The sequence below is a fragment of the Dendrobium catenatum genome, unplaced genomic scaffold (genome assembly GCF_001605985.2).
Source record: "Dendrobium catenatum unplaced genomic scaffold, ASM160598v2 fragScaff_scaffold_1105, whole genome shotgun sequence".
NCBI classification, from domain to species: domain Eukaryota; kingdom Viridiplantae; phylum Streptophyta; class Magnoliopsida; order Asparagales; family Orchidaceae; genus Dendrobium; species Dendrobium catenatum.
The window spans coordinates 1,492,922-1,510,488 of record NW_021319567.1 but is presented as its reverse complement, the minus strand read 5'-3'; the positions used below and the strand labels follow the sequence as shown (position 1 = coordinate 1,510,488).

General features: G+C 37.1%; 1 protein-coding gene across 4 annotated transcripts; it reads right to left on the bottom strand.

The window, feature by feature from the left end:
• Positions 1-12,712: 12,712 nt before the first annotated feature.
• LOC110099397 lies at positions 12,713-15,013 on the bottom strand. 4 transcript variants are annotated; one of them, XM_020826526.2, is made up of 3 exons: positions 14,760-15,013; positions 14,550-14,623; positions 12,713-14,261 (listed from the first exon to the last, which is right to left on the bottom strand). In XM_020826526.2, exon 3 carries the CDS (start codon positions 14,215-14,217, stop codon positions 12,952-12,954), a length of 1,266 nt encoding a protein of 421 aa, XP_020682185.1. In that variant the 5' UTR covers positions 14,218-14,261; positions 14,550-14,623; positions 14,760-15,013; the 3' UTR covers positions 12,713-12,951. The 4 variants fall into 4 exon arrangements, with proteins under 4 accessions (XP_020682185.1, XP_020682186.1, XP_020682184.1 ...); XM_020826527.2 differs by having other exon boundaries at positions 12,713-14,255; XM_020826525.2 differs by having other exon boundaries at positions 12,713-14,239.
• Between the last annotated feature and the right edge of the window lie 2,554 nt (positions 15,014-17,567).

Genomic DNA, 17,567 nt, shown 5'->3' with positions numbered 1-17,567 from the left:
AACCATCTACATCAACTATCAACAATAACGACATCAATTCTTTATTCCTCTACGTGGGGTTAGTTACATGAATTCTTTTTCTTCATTGTATATTGTTAAGAGTAAGATTCTCATTTATATCAAAAGAAAAGTTCATTTTTAATACTTTATAATCAAGTCTTTTTATTGATGCCTATAACTTTCTTAACATGGTATCAAATCTAACATATATGTTATTCTAATTAGGACATCATAAAGGTTGATGTTTTATGCGACCAAATCATCTAAGGCAACTCTCTCTAATCTTATGTACCACAGGAGCTACTCCAAACTTTTCACATATATTCTCGTTTCACATTCTATTCCTATGAGTGAACTCACTCATCCACCTGAGCATCCTCATCTCTACAACGCTTCTTCTCTTTCTCTCTCTATGACTATATCCCTCTTTCTAACTCTCTCTTGCTCTCTCTATCTATCTCTCTTTTTTTGTTCTCTCCCTCTCTCTTTTTCCTATCTCTCCCTTTTCGCTCTCTCTCTCTTTTCTCCCTCTCTCTCACTCTCCCTCTCTCTTGCTCTCTCTAACACTTGCTTGCTCTCTTTCTCTCTCTATATCTCTCTCCCTCTTTCTAGCTCTCGTTCTTGCTCTTTCTCTATCTTTCTCTCTCTCTCTCTCTCTCTCTCTCTCTCTTCTCTCTCTCTCTCTCTCTCTCTCTCTCTCTCTCTTCTCTTCTCTCTCTTCTCTCTCTCTCTCTTTCTCATCTCTCTCTCTCTCTTCTCTCTCCTCTCCTCTTCTATTCTCTTGCTATCTTGCTCTAACCCAAAGTCACAATCAACCCATTAGATCTATCATTACTAAATTTACACTTAATAAATGGAATTTTAGATCTACTCAAACGATTACAAGATTACCTCTTGCATATGTCTAGATTACTATCAAAATCATACAATAAATTACAATTTCTTGCAAATGTCTAGTAAGAATAAATAATCACATAAAAACGTTAAAGATTACCTTCAAATCTCGATTTTTCTTCAACTCACATGAAAACTAGGGCAGCCGTTGTGAGATCAACGGCGGCAAGATAGCAGAGCTTGATCGCGCGATAGGCGGTCGGTGTGGGGTCGGCGGTCGGAGAGAGTTCATCAGCGATCAAAGAGAGGTCGTCGGCGGCAAAATAGTGCGCTCGATCGAGCGAGAGGCGGGCGGAGGCGACAGCAGAGCTCGTCCGAAGAGAGAGAAGGAAAGAATATAAATAAAATGTGAGGCTCGGGCTTATTAATTTTAGGGCATTTACCAGCGGTCTTCCGGCGGTCACGAACGCCGGTATTGGCATCACTTATCAACGGCGGTCTCCGCCGCCGGTAATATTGACATCCGGCGATTTTGCCGGCGGTTACAGGACCGTCGTTATTACCGGCGGCTTAACGTTACAAAACCCTCGGTTAGGCCGCCGGCGGCCATACCACCGGCAAACCACCTGTAATACCGGCGGTCATATAACCGCTGTTCATGACTGCCAGTAATCGGCATTTTTCCTATAGTGTATCGTTTTGAGTCTCGGTTTAGGGTTCCACATGCTGGGGCTTGATCTCAACCATTAATCTCATGATCAACGGTCGCGATCCCATCTTGAGTCTCGGTTTAGGGTTCAGAATGACCACGGATCATGATCCCGTGGATCTGCTCTCGATCCGGTGCGATTATAACCACTGATTCCATACCGTGCGGAATCAACGACCCAGATTAAAGGCTGATGTGGTTAAGTATCCGCGCCGCCTTTGCAATCATTTACAATGATTGCGCCACCTTTGCAATCATTTGCAATGATTGCGCGATGGCGCAATCATTGCAAATGATTGGCCTCGAGACCGCAGAGCCAATCCCGCTTCGCCACGTGTCCTGCCGCTGTCGGTTTGATTAATATATGTTTTAAATTGTTTTTTAAAACCCTTTTTTCTTCAAAAAATTGTAGTAAATTATTTTTAAATCAAAAAATTATGTAATTTATATCATTATTTTCAAAAAATTATTTCCTTTAATCCAAAATTAATATTAGACTTTAGGTCTCAATCTATTTTTAACTTAATAATTATTTTTAATTATTTAAAAAACTCTTTAAATACTTTATTTTTTAAAAATTCATATCTTTTCCGCCGGCCCATTTGTGAGGAGCGCGGAGGCCTGCGATCGTCTCTATCCCTCGGGGCGATGCAGTCGTATACCCTCTACACTCTGCAATCGACGGTGTCCTTTCGGAGGTCCACAATAGGTGCTCCCCATTCTTCATCAATATCCTCACTTGAATTCTCATTCTTCCCAAAAAGAGATCGAAAAGAGGTATCCGTGAAAAAGATTGGCAATTTAGTGGGAATATCAAATAAATAATGTTGTACTTTTTTTCCAAAATATATGTCACTAAATATCCTATAGCAATATTTATCTTCCTCTTATGAGAAGTAAACCCAATTTTAGAAAGGTTATGAATGTAATCCAAAATGAGTTGGGCCTCATCAATTGGTTGTCCAGTCATGATCAAATAGGTAATTATTAACAGAAGAGGAGTAATGTTTATGCGATCACCAGCCTTAGAAATGATTGAAGTTCTAAGGACATGTTGGATGACTCTGATATTTTGATTCAAAATGTATACTCTAGCCAAATGATAAACTTGAGTGACACCTCTAAGGGTCTTATTTATTTCGGACCAATCATAGTTAGATTTGGAGGTTCAAGTGTGTACTATAGTCACGAGTCCTTAAATAGAGAAAGTTTCCAAGATCTTTCTTGATTATTTCTACCCATTGTTTCTTGATATATAAAGTTATCCTACTCTAATCCTCGCTAAAGCTCATATTTGCCAAGAAATAGTGAAAGGTCTCCCTATTATAAGCATGGATCAAAGTCAAAATAAAGGAGAACTGGGTTGAAGCAAATAGAGGCATGACTTGAAAGTGGATATCATCTTGAATCAGTTGTCTTGAAGGAGTGATTTTCACAGCGACAAACCTATAGAATGAATCATCATTTACTTTAGACAGAAAATTGTTGTCCCCACTCCTGGATGACGAACCCTTAGAAACTCTACCACGCTGGTTAGAACTTGCAATTTCTAAGTTGAAAAGGATTCAAGGTGGATGTTGAAGTAAATGAAAATGAATTCTATATCCCTCTTATTTAAAGAAAAACGACCCTTTGTACAGTATAAAAATTAATTCGTACATACAATCTTGAGATCATACGGGATGAAAAACTTTTTGTATGGACGAACAAAAACATCCAAAATAAAAAAACTTTTCATAAACTCATAATTTACGAGGTGGTCTTTCATACGAACTTTTTGACCTTACGATCGTACAGACGAATATATGTTCATTCTTGATGATCAGTTATTTAAGATCATTTTAATGACGGTAATGTTCGTCCTCCACAGAAAATGACATGTGGATTGTACAGACAAAATTTTCATTCGTACGTATGATCAATTATAATAACTGATTCTATCCATATAACCGTCTAGATGCGTACATATGAATGAATACAGATCGTACGGGATGATAATAATATCGTACAATATGATCTATATTAGAAAATCAAAAACTTTATGCATTCAGTCCAAAAGAACGATTGATATGCTGCAGAATTCGTATGGTATAAAAAGAATTTTGTACGGTATAATTTAAACACTTAGAAAAATCAACATGAAAACCAGAAAATAACCTTTAAAAATGATACATGTCCAAAAACAAACAAAAAACAAAATAAAATAAAAATAAAAAACACACAAACAAAAAATATTTACAAACAAAAACAAAGAACAAACATAAAAAATATATCAAGTTTGCATAAATTTTTATCTAAATATTAAGATCAATCACACCTAACCTTATTTTTAATGTGTTAAAAGTATCAAAGGTTAGTGGTTTTGTAAAAATATCTGCAAGTTAATTTTCCATCGAAACATGATTTAATTTAATTTCTCCTTTGGATACATGATCCCTAATAATGTCTTATGTCTATATGTTTGGTTTTAAAATATTAAATAAGAATTTTTGAAATGCAAAAAGATACTAGTGTTATCACAATAAATTAGAATTATGTTTATTATAAATCTTAAATCAATCAACTGTTGTTTCAGTCAAAGAACTTGCGCCACACAACTTCTTAAGACAATGTATTCAGCTTCAGTAATAGATAGAGTTACATAATTCTATTTTCTACTTGACCAAGAAACTAAATAATTTCTTATAAATTGACAAGTTCTATATGTACCTTTTTATCAACCCTATAATCTACAAAGTCTGAATCTGAATATAAAATAATTTTAAATGAAGAGTTATACTTAGGATACCAAATCGCTAAGTTCTGAGTTCCCAAAAGATATCTCAAAATCCTTTTTACTGCTATCAAATATGATTCTTTTGGATATGCTACTGATGCTCTTAGTCGTCGTATTATGACTACAACTGAGAAGAGAGCAGAAGTCGTGGGATTTGACCAAATAAAGAGGGACTATTTGGAATGCCTCGACTTCAAGGAGACCTACTATATCTTGTCTACAAGTAGCACACGCCTTGTGGACGATTTCCTATTGGAGGATGGTTATCTCTTCAAAGCCCAAAAGCTTTGCATCCCTAGCACCTCCCTGAGGAAATTTATTATCTGGGAACTCCACGCCGGAGGCCTCTCAAGACACTTTAGTCTGGACAAAATTATCTAAGCTGTGGAGTATCGATTCTATTGGCCCAACATGAAGAGAGATGTCGGTCGGTTGGTCAGTCGGCATCACACCTGCCAACTTGTCAAACAACGCAAACAAAACACGGGTCTGTACACTCCTCTACTTGTCCCTAGTTTCCCTCGATAGGATGTTAGCATGGATTTTATCCTAGGCCTTCCAAAAACTATCTTATCTGAAGGAATCATGTCCTTTGTGTTGTTGTAGATTGATTTTTCAAAATAGCTCATTTCTTACCTTTCTCCAAAACGTCTGACGCCTATCACTTTGCAAAACTCTATTTCCACGAGGTCGTCCGTTTATATGGCTTACCAAAAACCATCATTTCAGATCGAGATGTGAAATTCACTAGCTATTTTTGGAAAACCCTTTGGATGAAAATAAACATGAATTTACAATTTTTCACTGCCTTTCACCCACTGACTAATGGTCAGATCGAGGTAATCAATAGGAGTTTGGGTAACTTGTTGCGAACTTTGGTTGGCGAGCACATTAAGGGTTTGGATTCCATTTTGCCTACTACTGAATTTGCTTATAATGATTCTATTAACCTAACCACTGGCCTAATTCTTTCTGAAATTGTAAATGGGTTCAAACCTAGACAGCCGCTAGACCTTATACTCATGTGTTCTAGGTATATAATTTTTTAGTCTGCATCATCATTTACATCACATTTGCATGAACTTCATACAGAAATTGCAGGACAAATTGAAAAGAGCAATAATGATTACAAACTATATGCGGATTTGAAATGAAGATTTAAAACTTTTGAGGTTGGTGACTCCGTAATGGTGCGGATTCGTCCGGAACGGTTCCCGCATGGAACAGTTAAGAAGCTGCATGCTAAGAGTGCTGGACCATTCAAGATACTTAAGAAAATTAATGGTAATGCTTATATAGTAGATCTTCCTGTATAATTCAACATCAATTCCTCCTTTAACATAGAAGATCTAGTTGCATATGAAGGTCCTGATTTCAACCCATCAAATCCAATAATATATCAACCTTGTATAACCCCACCTTGTGAGAACTCAAACCTACCTCTACTACCATATATACCCAAATCACCCATGGCAGAAAAGGTGAACTCGATCCTGAGTGATGATATCATCCCCACAAGGAAAAGTGGACGAAGGAGGTACTTGATCAGGTGAAAAGGAAAGCCCGAGTCAGAGGATAAATGGTTGGATTGGGAGGAGCTGCAGTAGATTAACTCAGATGCATTAGAGATCTATGATAGTACCAGAGATGCGTACTCGACGGAGTCAAGCTTTCTCCCACCCCGGGAGAATGATGGGGACATCAGATCGTGGAGAGTCTATCAGAGATGTGGCTGTCGATCTACGACCACGATTGAGTCATTGTATTTCTGAGTTATTTTATGTAATTTTTTATTTATGATGTCATATTATATTTTTTTTTATTAATTTGCTTTATTAGTTTTCTGTTGTACCCTTTTATTAAGGGATGTTGTATGTAAGTCCTAGGGCCATTGTCGTCATTTTATTTTTGTGAGTCTTTGTACGAGGCTATTTATAGCTCTAGTGTTCTTCTTTTGGGGTTAATGAATGATTGATTAAAATAATTCTTCCCTTGCATAAGTTCTTGTGAGAGCTTGAGAAATCTGAGAGAGATCCTTAGGAGAGGGAGGATTACACATCACCCACCAACCTAGATGAGTCAGTTCGTGGTTCTATTTCCTATCTCTTATTTTCCCCTCCCACCACTGACCATCATCATACCCAAGACCTTCTCCCTCCCAAGCACTTTTCCCTTACTCGACTGAGCTCCACATACACCCTACCTAGCCGCCGACCCCATACCCGAGCCCAATCAACCTGTCGGCTCTAGATCCCCTTTCCCCTTTAATTTCCATTGCATAATTTGGATTGAAATAATTTGGACATATTTTGAATTCAAATTCATAAAATTTGAAATTTAAAATCTTTCATAAATTACTAAATCTATTTTAGGAAAGTTCCTAAATTAAATTTGTTTAAATTTCAAATTCAAATTGGATTTAATTAAAACCTTCCCTATTTCCTAAACCCAAATTAAGAAGCTTTGGTTCCCCCCATTATTAAGCCCAATTAATCCCCATAGCCACCGGCCCCATTAGGAGAGATTGGGGGATTTATTTCCTAAAGCCCCATCTCCTCTCTTAGAAAGATTTTCAAAATTCCCTCATCCCTCCTTTCACCGAACTCTCATAAGTCCACCTAATTAATTATTTCCAAAGAGGAATATCTCTTATTGGAAATAATTTAAACTCCCTCTCATGCACGTTGCCGCCCCTACCTCTCTCTTTTTCCTCTTAATTAATTCCATGCATGAGGGTTAATTAAAGGATTGATTGGCATCTCTTCCCTCCACTCCAAATTTCCAAAACCTAAAGTTTAGTTTCTCAAACCACCTCCTCTTGGCTGGCCACCTCTCTTACTTCCTCCTACTTGGATTTTGAGAGAACTCCCTCTCTCTCAAAAGGTAAACAACAAAGGCAACCAAGAGATTAGTCCTCCCGCACCTCGACGCTACAAGTTCAATGCATGGCCGATCCAAAACTTGATTATGGCCTCTCCTACGACGAGCAAGGTTTTATTTGCATTTTGCACTCGACCTTCTTCGATGTCAACCCGCGTATCGACCACACCGTAGAAGAGTACGTAGAGCGCATCTTGGACACCTTGGTCGAGGCTATTGAAGAGCAACTTGGTACCGTCCAGTGGAGGATTACATCCGATCCTTGATGAAGGTCTTCTAATCATCCTCTTCTTGTATTTCTTTAAGTCTAACCCTCTTTCTTGTGATTTGATTTTAGTCATGAAGATCGTGTCCGCCTAACTCCGCTAAGCTTAGTAAATGTAGGGATTGAGTGCACTTCATTTGTTTCTAATCTTATTGTTAGATTAGGGATTTTCGTTGAAGCTATTATATTTGCATATTGTTGATTTCCTATGTTATTTTGATGATTTAAAGCTCTTATTGTGCAACTTAGCCTAAACGAAAGTGACCGCTCTTATGTTTAATTTTATCGTTTTATTTGCTAACAGTTCTAATCATTATTATTCTAATCAATAAATCGTGTAAGTTCTTTTCAAGTTATTACATGCATTGTAGTCCTACATCAGATACGCTCTTAATGTGGATCAAGCAGAGTTAGTGTGAAAATGTATAAATTTCTTTTCCTTCTTTTACAATTAAAATGTACAAATCTTCTTGCTGCAAATATTGTTATCTCTCTCTCTCTCTCTCTCTCTCTCTCTCTCTCTCTCTCTCTCTCTCTCTCTCAGGAATTTCCTGCTAAGATGTCATTGCTTCATGACTGTGAATTTTGGTATCTCCTAAAGCATATGAGGCTTTTCTTTATTGGGTTTTTGTTGAGATGTAAAACCAGATTGCGAGATGTATTGAGATTATTGTTTCAATTTGTCTGTGATGAGCCTGAGAGACCTTTTCTTCTTTTAGAAGAATTGAAAGTTTGTGTTATATCTGGCAAATCGTCTTGTTTGCCAAGTAATTGCATTTATTTTCTTATTATTTTTTGAAAGAAAGATCACATGTGCGAATCTTTGCTTATGATGACTAAGACTTCATTTGGGACGATTTTTTTGTTGCTTCTTAAAACAACTTTTTAATACAAAAAATTAAAATACTGTTTTGAGAAGCAGCAAAGAAACTATCCCAAATAAAGCCTATCTTTTTTTTTCGTAGCGGTATGAAACATTGTTTGATCTCATGTGGGTACAGAATATTTGGTTTCCCAGTTTTGTTTTTAGGTTCTCAGAAGCTCAAAGAGATTATAACTGATTCCATTGGCCCTTAGTGGATGAAGAAGGGTTCTTGTTTTTATAACTTGCCTTGGTAAGCATGAGAAGCTTCAATAATGAGATTTTGAAGTCGCATTCAATTTTGTTTTTGCGCATAATAATAGCAGAATATCTTAACTTCGATAGGTTGCTGGTTAATCTTTCTTTATTTTATTTGAAGGAGATTGTGTGAAATGAAAAGACTAAAAAAAATCAGTATAATGCAAAAATACAAATTTATTAAATTAAAATTCATTTTAATAGCACTGATTTCTGTAAGTTGGTTTCATAAAAATCTGAGACATTCCCAACATTTTAGAATTTCATAGTTTTTTTTGTTTTTCTGGAACGGAGTATCCACCCGTTGCTACCCCCGAAAGGTCGCTTAGTGGTGTGACTAATCCTCGGCTTACCTAGAAGAGTCACCCACCCTAGAAACCTCCTGGCCCGCACTTGATTGGGTCCCACTTAAGAGGCGCTCTCGCTCGAGAGGAATCGAGCATAGGTTGGGAGGTTCCTAATCGTACTCGTCCACCAACCAAACTTAGCAACCTTTTAGCCATGCAAAATTTGTGATTTTCAACCAACTTTAATAAAAATAAAAAAATCCAATCATTCTCAAGTTTGAATAGAAAAATGGACCTTGCTAAATATTCTGCCAAATTTTTATTTTTTGGGAATATTGAGACTAGGAAGCTACATATGGTCTCTTGGGCTAATACTTGCAAACCAAAAAATAAAGGAGGCATAGGATTATCATCCCTTCAAGCTATCCGGTACTCTTATGACTGTTCACTCATTCTTAGAATTTACAAATGGCAATCACCGTTATCTGAATGGTATTTTTCAAATCATTGCTCTCCATGGAGATTACCTGGCCCTTCCTCTTCAGCCATGTGGAAAAGCATCTGCTGTGCTGCTATTCATGCTAAGCCTAATATGGTTTTTAAGGTCACTGAGAATTGTCCCATTAGCCTTCTATGGGATCATTGGCTTAACGGTGAATGTATAAAGGATATCCCTCACTTCAATTCTGATTCTTTATTATGCCAGGATTTTGCCAAGCTGAATACTTTTATTTATGGTGGTAACTGGAACATTTCTAGTATGTTTTCTGATAACTTCAAAAATGCCATTTCCTCTATCTCTATTATCTCTGGCGGTAGAGTGAATTGTTTATCTTGGGGAAATACTCGAAGGCATTCGTTTTCCTGTTTTATACAGGATTATTATAAGAGGGAAGATGATGTTTCTTGGTACAAAGCTGTTTGGCATAAGCATTCAAATTTAAGGTTTTCTGCATATGCTTGGCTATGTTTTGTTGATGGCCTTAAAACTGCGGAGGCTTTAAGAAAAAGGAATTTGGACGTGAACCCTCTTTGCATTCTCTGTCACTGTCATGCTAAAAACATCTCCCACCTATATTTTGAATGTGATTTCTCTTTTAGTATCATTAGCTCCCTCCTTCCTGCTATTAATTCCTTTCTTTTGAGACCGAATCTTCTCCAAATTTCTGACCACTTTCTTAATGGCGGTAGTTCGCTGGGGTGCCCTGAGGTCAATTTTTTGACCCTATGGGCAGCTGTTTATACTATTTAGAGAGAAAGGAATGGAAGAAAATTTGCTCACCAGTTTAATAGCAGCATTACTATCAAAAATCACATTAAGAAGGTTGTGGCGATTAAACTTAAGAAATGGGAAAAACATTGAATGTTATATCGGTTGCCTGGCTTCCTTTTCCTGGAACTAGTTATGTGCGGGATCGGTTAATACCCCCTTTCTTCTCGAGCAAGATTATATGGGATTTTAAGCAAGCTGGATTGAGTCTACGAGAATGTCTTACAGGGGGCGATGATGTACAGCTTTTCATCCACCCCCTGGAAGGCGATTTTTGCAACATTTCCATTTTTGATGGCAAATCTGGCAACCGGGGGATACTGTTTTTTGGGATGAATTCTGTTTTTCTGAGCCAGAGATATCCCTGAAGACCGATTTAACCCATCTTGGGGTTCACTTTTTTGCTGGAAGAAAAATTTCTCTTATTTTACAGGTATCAAGGCTTTGCTCTGCCAGTGGATTGACGTGGTCGCTGGGCTGATCGTGCTCACCTATGGGCTGCTGTTCGTTGTGATCTTTCTATGGGCTGCTGTTCGTTGTGATCTTTCAGCTCTCTCTTGTTCTGTTATAGTCTTTTCTATACCTTTGCTAGTTGGAAGTTTTCTTATTTATTTCCTTCTAGTTTTTGTGTTTGGGCCTTTGGTATAGTTTTTGCTGTCTGCTCTTTTGAGCTGTTTTGTAACCTGAGGTTTTTTGCCTCTTTTCTTATTTCAATCTAATATACGGGCTATGCCCTTAAATTTCCCAAAAAAAAAAAAATGGACCTTAGTGCGCACTTGAAGCTCATGATTGTTACTGGATTCCCCTGCCTTTGATAGAACCCGAAAAAAGACCAAAACAAAACCTGAACTGAAAAAGGGCCAAACAATATAAACTAAAGAAAGTTGAAGTTGAGCCCACAAAGGCTCTTCTTTCAAAAAATGTTAAAGAAAAGTTCTGTAACTTTGTAAGAACTTATATAATTGTTAGTTGGATGGTAAAGATGAAGGAAAGAGTATAAGACAGCTCTTAAATGGCCAATATATCTGTGGAGGAAAGACTAAAGAGGAGAGGAGAAAACAACAAACAAATAAGTTTATATGATTTCTGCTTAGTAGTCTTTTGGCAGTAACCTCTAAAGGAATGAGCAGTGGTAACCTCTAAAGGAACGAGTCCTTGTAACTAAGAGATTTGATTGAGACTAGACAACCAAATGAACAGCATATGCTGATCACTGGTAGGAGATGATTGGCAATGGGTAGAGGGAGGCCAAGGTTGAAGCCATTAGGATATAGGAGCCAACTCTTTATGAAGTTTGGGAGGAAGAAGAAGCTCCTTGAGCTTCTTGGAAGAGAGAGAGGTAGGGAAGGGAGGGAGAGAGAGAGTTATTAAGGAATTTTCTTCATTCCTCTTCAATGGGTTAAAAAAGGATATCACCCACATCAACCTATAGTATTTATATATATGTATTTATATTGGAGTGATGTCTTGCGATCAACACAACTAAAACTGGACCAATCCTAATAATCTTCACATTGTTCCATAATTTATAATGAATATCAAAGGATCACCTATTTGCAAGAATTCGTGCTTACGGTGATCTGACAGGCTCACTGTAGTAACTCCACGAGCAAAACCGTCGATCCGAGCCCAATCCCGCTCGTGCCCGACCTCCACTATGTGTTCCAATCCCAAGTTCCAACTCGCGCTCCCGTGTGTTCTAAACCACACGCGCCAGCGCCTGTCGTTGTTCCTCCCATGATCCGCATGCCCGTGCCTTGTGCATCGCCTACTCCCGCGTGGCATGCCCACGCTCCAGCACCGACCACCCTCCGGCTCGCCTGTCTTCCCCGGCTACCCACGCACGCTTCATCCTGTGACTTCACATGAACCACTCCTCCAATCTCGAGTATGCTCGCTTCTTGCGTACTCCTGCTTGCGGATGCCTCTCACGTGGTCTACTCCGAGGGGTTTCTGATCCTACTGCCCGAGGTTCTTAATCCAGTGCTTTTGTGTCCGCTGCTCCGAGAAGCCAGATCCGAACGACTCTGTTCACTTATTTGCAAAAAACCTTCCTCCTTCCTCAAAATCGCCTCTATTAAGCTCTGATACCACTTGTTATGAATTTTCTTGAGGAATATGAATCTTCTTGGATGTGAGAGAGAGGGGGGGTAAGGATGGAGAGAGAGGGAGGGGGATTTTTTTTTTTTCTCTTCAATGGGCTACAAAATCATATCACCCACATTAACCTATAACATCCATATATAGATATTTATATTAGTGTGATGTCTTATGGATCAACACAACTAAAACTGAACCAATCGTAACATAACTAAAGACAATTTTGAAGAGAAATCCAGAAGCTAGGATTTCGACCGTAAAATGGTATTCTAGGCATTCCATGCTGGAGTCAACTATTGATGGCAAAGGATATGATGGCTATAGAGCCTTTGGGCATTAGGACCAACACATGGTGAAATATTAGGCCTGGGCAAAAGCAAGGAAATTTTTGTTCGTGGAGCCACCTGCTGGATAGCTGAAGGGTCCAAGAGGAAAGCCAAATCAAGTGACTGGGCTGTTAGAGAAGATGTATACTAAAACCATTTGAATGTTAAATAGCAAACTAAGATTCACTCATAAAAGCAAACAAGATAACATTACATGATAAGTGCTGAGCAAAAAGTGGCAAGAGCTACAAGTCAGCTCAATTTCAGACCTACTTAGCAAACAAAAAAAAAAAGCACACATTGTTCAAAACACAAAGTAATGTGAAAGCCAAACTTGCCACATATTTGCTCACCTCTTTCCTCTCAAGGATGAGCAACATAGCTTCAAAAGAATGCTCTACTTCCATAGAAAACCCTACCACTCCCATTCTTTGGCTCCTGCAACTTCTTCCCTGAAACAACATTACCATTGTCGATGCTACTGCTGTTCTCAATATCCATTGGAAGCTTCATATTAGCCAACGACTCAGTAAACTCCTGCATGCTTTTCATGTATATATCAACTATCTCCTGCTGCACCACTGGCTGTTCAGGCTCAATATTAACTTCAATGAGCGGCTTCACATATGCCTTCTCTTGCCTACAATTAGAAGAAACACTACCATCCTCTGCAACTTCTGTTTCTTTACTTTTCTGTAACTGCAATGGCTCCGCAATAGCTTCAGAGGTTGTAGGAGCCATCAAAGAAGACACATCACTTGAAACACAACTTAAGGGAGTGTCATCTCCAAGAAACTCAAATGAATCATGATTGTTTTCTGTTGAGAAACTCTCAACTATCTTGACACCGGCGTCCTTATCGGAGTTATCGGAGCAATCATCGCTGTTTTGAGAATCCAAATTGTTGCATGGAATCCCAAAGTACTCTGAAACCATCATCTTGTTTTCATTGACAACCTTCAAATCAGGGAACTCAATCTTCTCATACTCACAAGGAATAGAATCATCAATAGCTGAGTTCTTCAATCCACCAACTTCTATTGCTGATGCAACCGGTTTGGCGATAACCATAACTTCTGGCAATGAGCCATTGTAAGATAAAGACAACTGAACATAGCCTGAGGGAGAATGAAACAGATCTGTTGAAGAAAGTGAGAATTCCTGAGCCAGCTTGCCATAGCCTATGACTTCAGAGAGAGGCACAAGAGCGAATCCGAGAAGCTGGTCTCCGAGATAGTTCTTGGCCCTACTAAGCATCCATATCTCACATTTGAGAGATGAATCAATAGTTACAACATTCAAACTTGCACTCTCATTGAAAATTGGATTCCTGCCGCCGCCATTAATTATCTTGGTAGAGATGGCAGATTCAGGGTTATTAGTGAGGTAGAGCTTAGCATAAACATCTTGCTTGTGGTAGATACAGATGTTTTGAATGTCTCTGGCTTGGTGGATAAATATTTCGAGAGAGCCGATGACTCCATTGGGACTATCCACAACTTGCTGGGGCTTGACAGCTAGCTCAGAAACTGAATTTGGCCTTTCAGAGCTGCATTGAAAAGCCTCATTCCTCGAATTGTCCGGTTCAGTCATGGAGGTGGAAGAGATGGAAGAAATGAGTGCTTGGGAGAAGGGTTTGCAGGATTCCATGGATGAGGAGAAGCTGGTGTTCCTATTTAAGCAAAACACTGAAGCTGAGATTTCAATCAATATGGGTTAGCTCAAAAACTGAATATTTTATTTTGGAGGAGGATTTAGATAAATAAAACACAAAAAATTTCAAAGACAGAGTGCTATCATTTTAGTATTTTACAGAGCTAACTGAACATTTCTAAGACAAATGAGACCAGAAGAACATCAAGTAGTAAAATATCAATAGATATCAGAATTACACAGACAAAAGCCAAAAAGCTAAACCCAACCATAGCACAAATTATACCAGCTTGACACAAAAAGATAAACCCTAAAAGCTCGACGCTTACCTTTAGTTCAAACTGCAGAGAGAAGCTCCAGGCACAACAGACTAAAAAGCAACCTAAACCCCCAACAACGAACCCTACAAAACCAACAAAAAGACAATGAAGCTCTCCAAGAACACAAGAACCTCCATGGCAATACGAGAATTTATAGAAAAACCGGCCAAAAAAACCCCGGCAAAATGTACAAAAATATAATAAAAATAACATATTTACCGAGTAAAAAAGTATTGAATGTAGCTGAGTCTCTCTCTCTCTCTCTACCTCGGAACAAAATTTCGCCGAGCCCAGAGCCAAAAAAAAAACCATTAAAAACTAGAAAAAGAGCTGAATTGATGGTCGGTTGCTGCTTTCCCTCGTCCCAGAGTCAAGCTGGTTCATCGGAGACGTTGAAAAGCGAACCCTGAAACGGCCACGCGTGACTCGAGAATAAATCCTCTCTCCTCTCTCTCTTCTGTAGATAAGACGGCAGAGCAAATGAATGGGCTGAACAGTGAGGGAATAATCTGGAAAGGCAGTAGGCGAAGACGAATGCTTTATGGGAGAAATTATTAACGGTACCGACCAATTAAAACATTGACCGTTAGATTCATCATTTCAAATTATATAAAAGCCTCTTAAAAACTGCTGACTTGTTTGATTTCTGATTTGGATTCCAAATTTATCTAAAAATTATAAAATAATCACAGTTGCTTAGTTTGGTTGGTGGATGACTATGGTTAGGAATCTTCAAGCCGTGCTTAAATCCCCTGTGGGCCAGGAGATTTATGGTGTGGGTGCCTCTTCTAGGTCAGCCGAAGATTAGTCACGCCGTCAAACAACCTTTTGGAGGTGGCAGCGAGTGAATACCCTGTTCTTTAAAAAATTATAAAGTACAAAATATTTTAAGGTAAATATTAAATATTATGTTAAATTTAAATTAAAAAACACAAATTAGAAATATGATGCTTCAAATGATTTATGAATTTAAAAAACATTATAACTTAAAAAAAAATAAAACATCTCATTATTTTTTAGATTAATGATAATGGAGTGGAATTTGACAATTTGTGCTAGGGTGTTATGACATAAATTGTATTAAAATAGATTTATAAATTATTAGATTTGTTTTAAGATTAGTGTAATATAAATAAACATATCTAATATTAATTTCAAAGTAAATAAAATAATTATTATATGATTCATAAATAAAATTATTATATGATCTTATTAGAGGTACAAATCAGTTGAGTCGAGCTCGAGTCAGGGGATGTTCGAGTCTAGCTCGACTGTCAAATATTGAGCTCGAACTCCAGTTCAAACTTAAGTCGAGCTTAAACTCAACTCGAACTCGACTAAGATGAGCTGTGTAGCTAAGCAGGAGTTAAATGTGAATAGAAGGAGCAATGGGCTAATGTGAATAGAAGGAGCAATGGTCAAACTAAAGGAATATTGGTGATGATGGGTTTTGTGAGTGTTAGGTTGTCTTCATGCTGCTGCTGTGGCTCCACTTTCCACAGGCCAAAAGTAGCCAATCAAAACAATGGCATGCACAGTTGGTTGGCTGTTTTATGGTAAGAAATATATATATATTATAAATGGATTTGATTCTCTTTATTTTTTTTAAAGAACTTATTAGTTTGAAATTTCAAGAATCATAAAGAGATGTATATAGTTTTAAAAATAAATTAATTTGAGGTTTCAGAGATTTTTCGTAGATTGGGGTATCTATAGTGGGAGATTTCTCATTAGCCTAAATTCCTATAGTTAATTACATCCCAAGCATAATGCTAGATAACATTCTAGATTAAGGCTTCATTTGGGACGGCCTTTTAACTATTTTTTGAAGCAGCTTTTTAGTACAAAAAATTTAATTTTTATACTAAAAGGCTGCTTCAAGAAGCACGAAAAAAGCTGTCCCAAATGAAGCGTAAGGTCATATTATCCAAGTAGTTAAAATAGCAATCATGATTTGTGGCCTCTGAAATATCGTTAGTATAGCAAAATAATAACATGTTGAATGACATCCATTCACTTAAAATGAGCTGTAGATATCATACTTGATTTGTAAAGGCCAAAGAATATTAGAATAGTTAATAATAATTTATCAACGATCATAACAAGTGATCACTAAAAAAAAAGTGATCACTAATGGTTTCAACGATGAGTCTTAGGCTTCGTTTGGGACGGTTTTTTTATTGCTTCTGAAAACTGAGTTTTAGTACAAAAATTAACAAATTTGTACCACAACTCCGTTTTAGAAAGCAATAAAAAAACTGTCCCAAACGAAGCCTTAGTTCGATCATATAAAAAGTAGCTCAAAGACATTAATCATGGTTGAGTGAAATCAACATTATCAAGGCATGATAACCTATAGACATGTCATGACAAATTCAACTTGAAGGTTTGTTTTATTGGCTAAAAAAAGAATACAATGCAAAAGGAATTAGTCATAAAATGAATACATTAAATAAAACACTTTGAAGATATTTGGATGAATGTAAAGTAAATGCATGTGAAAAATTTTTGTTTGATTTAAAGTTAAAAAAATGTAGTGTAAAGTCCACATATGCTAGCAGTTGGTCCAACCCAAGTGTCTGCATCATTATTTTACATTTATTTAATATGATAAAATTTAAGGATTTACAGAAATACCACATAATTTTTTTAAAATATTTATATATTTAATATATAAGTTTTAATATTTATTTATATTATATATATATATATATATATTCTCATATTTTTTAAATATCTATTAAGTTATTGCTAGAGAAAAAATATATATTTTTTTTTAAACTTGTAATCGCATTAGACTTTTTAATTTTGAAAATAAATTTAGTTGTAAAAGGCTAAAAGCTATGTTTTATCTGCAAAAAAAATTGCAACAACAAAATCAAACCTTTCTCCTACGATGTGGGATCAACTACAATAATATTTTTTCCCGTTATGTTCTATTTAGAGTAAAATTCACATTTAAATCTAATAAGAAAAAGTTGTTTCTAATATTTTCTAATCAAATCCTTTTAGTCTGCCTTTATACTT